Raw genomic sequence first — 1,660 nt, forward strand, 5'->3', positions numbered from 1 at the left:
ATGTCATCACCCTGCATCCCCTGCCCTCTGCAGCCAGCTGTGATGTCATCACCCTGCATCCCCTGCCCTCTACAGCCCAGCTGTGATGTCATCACCCTGCATCCCCTGCCCTCTGCAGCCAGCTGTGATGTCATCACCCTGCATCCCCTTCCCTCTGCAGCCAGCTGTGATGTCATCACCCTGCATCCCCTGCCCTCTGCAGCCAGCTGTGATGTCATCACCCTGCATCCCCTTCCCTCTGCAGCTAGCTGTGATGTCATCACCCTGCATCCCCTGCCCTCTGCAGCCAGCTGTGATGTCATCACCCTGCATCCCCTGCCCTCTGCAGCCAGCTGTGATGTCATCATTCTGCATCCCCTGCCCTCTGCAGCCAGCTGTGATGTCATCACCCTGCATCCCCTGCCCTCTGCAGCCAGCTGTGATGTCATCACCCTGCATCCCCTGCCCTCTGCAGCCAGCTGTGATGTCTTCACCCTGCATCCCCTGCCCTCTGCAGCCAGCTGTGATGTCATCATTCTGCATCCCCTGCCCTCTGCAGCCAGCTGTGATGTCATCATTCTGCATCCCCTGCCCTCTGCAGCCAGCTGTGATGTCATCACCCTGCATCCCCAGCCCTCTGCCACCTCAGAGCCACAGGAATGCCTCCCTAAAGACACACAGACAAAAATGTATTAACAAACGAATGCAGGCACACACACACACACACACACACACACACACACACACACACACACACACACACACACACACACACACACACACACCACCACCACACCCTACCCTCACTGCTTCAGCCCCAAACACTCACCACACTCACTGCTTCAGCCTTCACCACTCTCCCCCCTCACTGCTTCAGCCCCCACCACTCCCCCCCCTCACTGCTTCAGCCTTCACCACTCTCCCCCTCAATGCTTCAGCCTTCACCACTCTCCCCCTCAATGCTTCAGCCTTCACCACTCTCCCCCTCAATGCTTCAGCCTTCACCACCTCTCCCCCCCAATGCTTCAGCCTTCACCACTCTCCCCCTCAATGCTTCAGCCCTCACCCCTCTCCCCCTCACTGCTTCAGCCCACACCACTCTCCCCTTCAATGCTTCAGCCCTCACCACCCTCACTGCTTCAGCCCCCACCACCCTCCACCCTCACTGCTATTGCCCCACCACTCTCCACCCTCACTGCTATTGCCCCACCACTCTCCACCCTCACTGCTTCAGCCCACCATTCTCCAACCCCCCACCAACACCACCCCCACCGTGCTCCAGCCTCCCACCCACCAACACTGTCCTCCTTTCCCACTTCCACAACAACTCCTCTGGGCTCCTGAGTCCCGTCAGAAAGGCTTTCCTTCAAAGAGACCCACAGGTGCCAACCAATGGGAGCCTGAGAACGGGGGCGCCACATGACAAAAGGGCAGCCAATCCAATAACCCCACAGATGTGCACTTCCTGGAGGGAAAGTACATTGAGAGAGCATGAATGTTTCTATTTTTACTCACTCTGGCAGAAAAAGAGAAGCTGGAGAACCACTTTTAAAACAACGCCTTAATATAACACAGAGGACAAAAACAACTAGGCCCTGGAATAGCACTGAACAAGTGTACTGCTGGGCTCTTCTGATTAATGGGCTCTGGATCAGAACAAAAGAAGTAAGAATACACACAC

At 56.5% G+C, this 1,660-nt stretch overlaps 1 protein-coding gene across 1 annotated transcript; it reads left to right on the plus strand.

The window, feature by feature from the left end:
* On the plus strand, nt 1-1,402 carry LOC115151183 (putative proline-rich protein 21). The gene is made up of 2 exons (XM_029695194.1): nt 1-586; nt 888-1,402. The coding sequence occupies exons 1-2, from the start codon at nt 1-3 to the stop codon at nt 1,400-1,402; spliced, it is 1,101 nt and encodes a 366-aa protein (XP_029551054.1).
* Nucleotides 1,403-1,660: the final 258 nt, after the last annotated feature.

Source organism: Salmo trutta, chromosome 16 (assembly GCF_901001165.1).
Source record: "Salmo trutta chromosome 16, fSalTru1.1, whole genome shotgun sequence".
Lineage (NCBI taxonomy): Eukaryota > Metazoa > Chordata > Actinopteri > Salmoniformes > Salmonidae > Salmo > Salmo trutta.

What these genes read in the sequence shown, in the direction of transcription:
- LOC115151183 (XM_029695194.1), top strand. Translation starts at nt 1, where the DNA reads ATGTCATCACCCTGCATCCCCTGCCCTCTGCAGCCAGCTGTGATGTCA. An exon ending in CCTGCCCTCTGCAGCCAGCT is followed by an intron (nt 587 to 887) that starts GTGATGTCATCA and finishes TCACTGCTTCAG; the next exon opens with CCTTCACCACTCTCCCCCTC.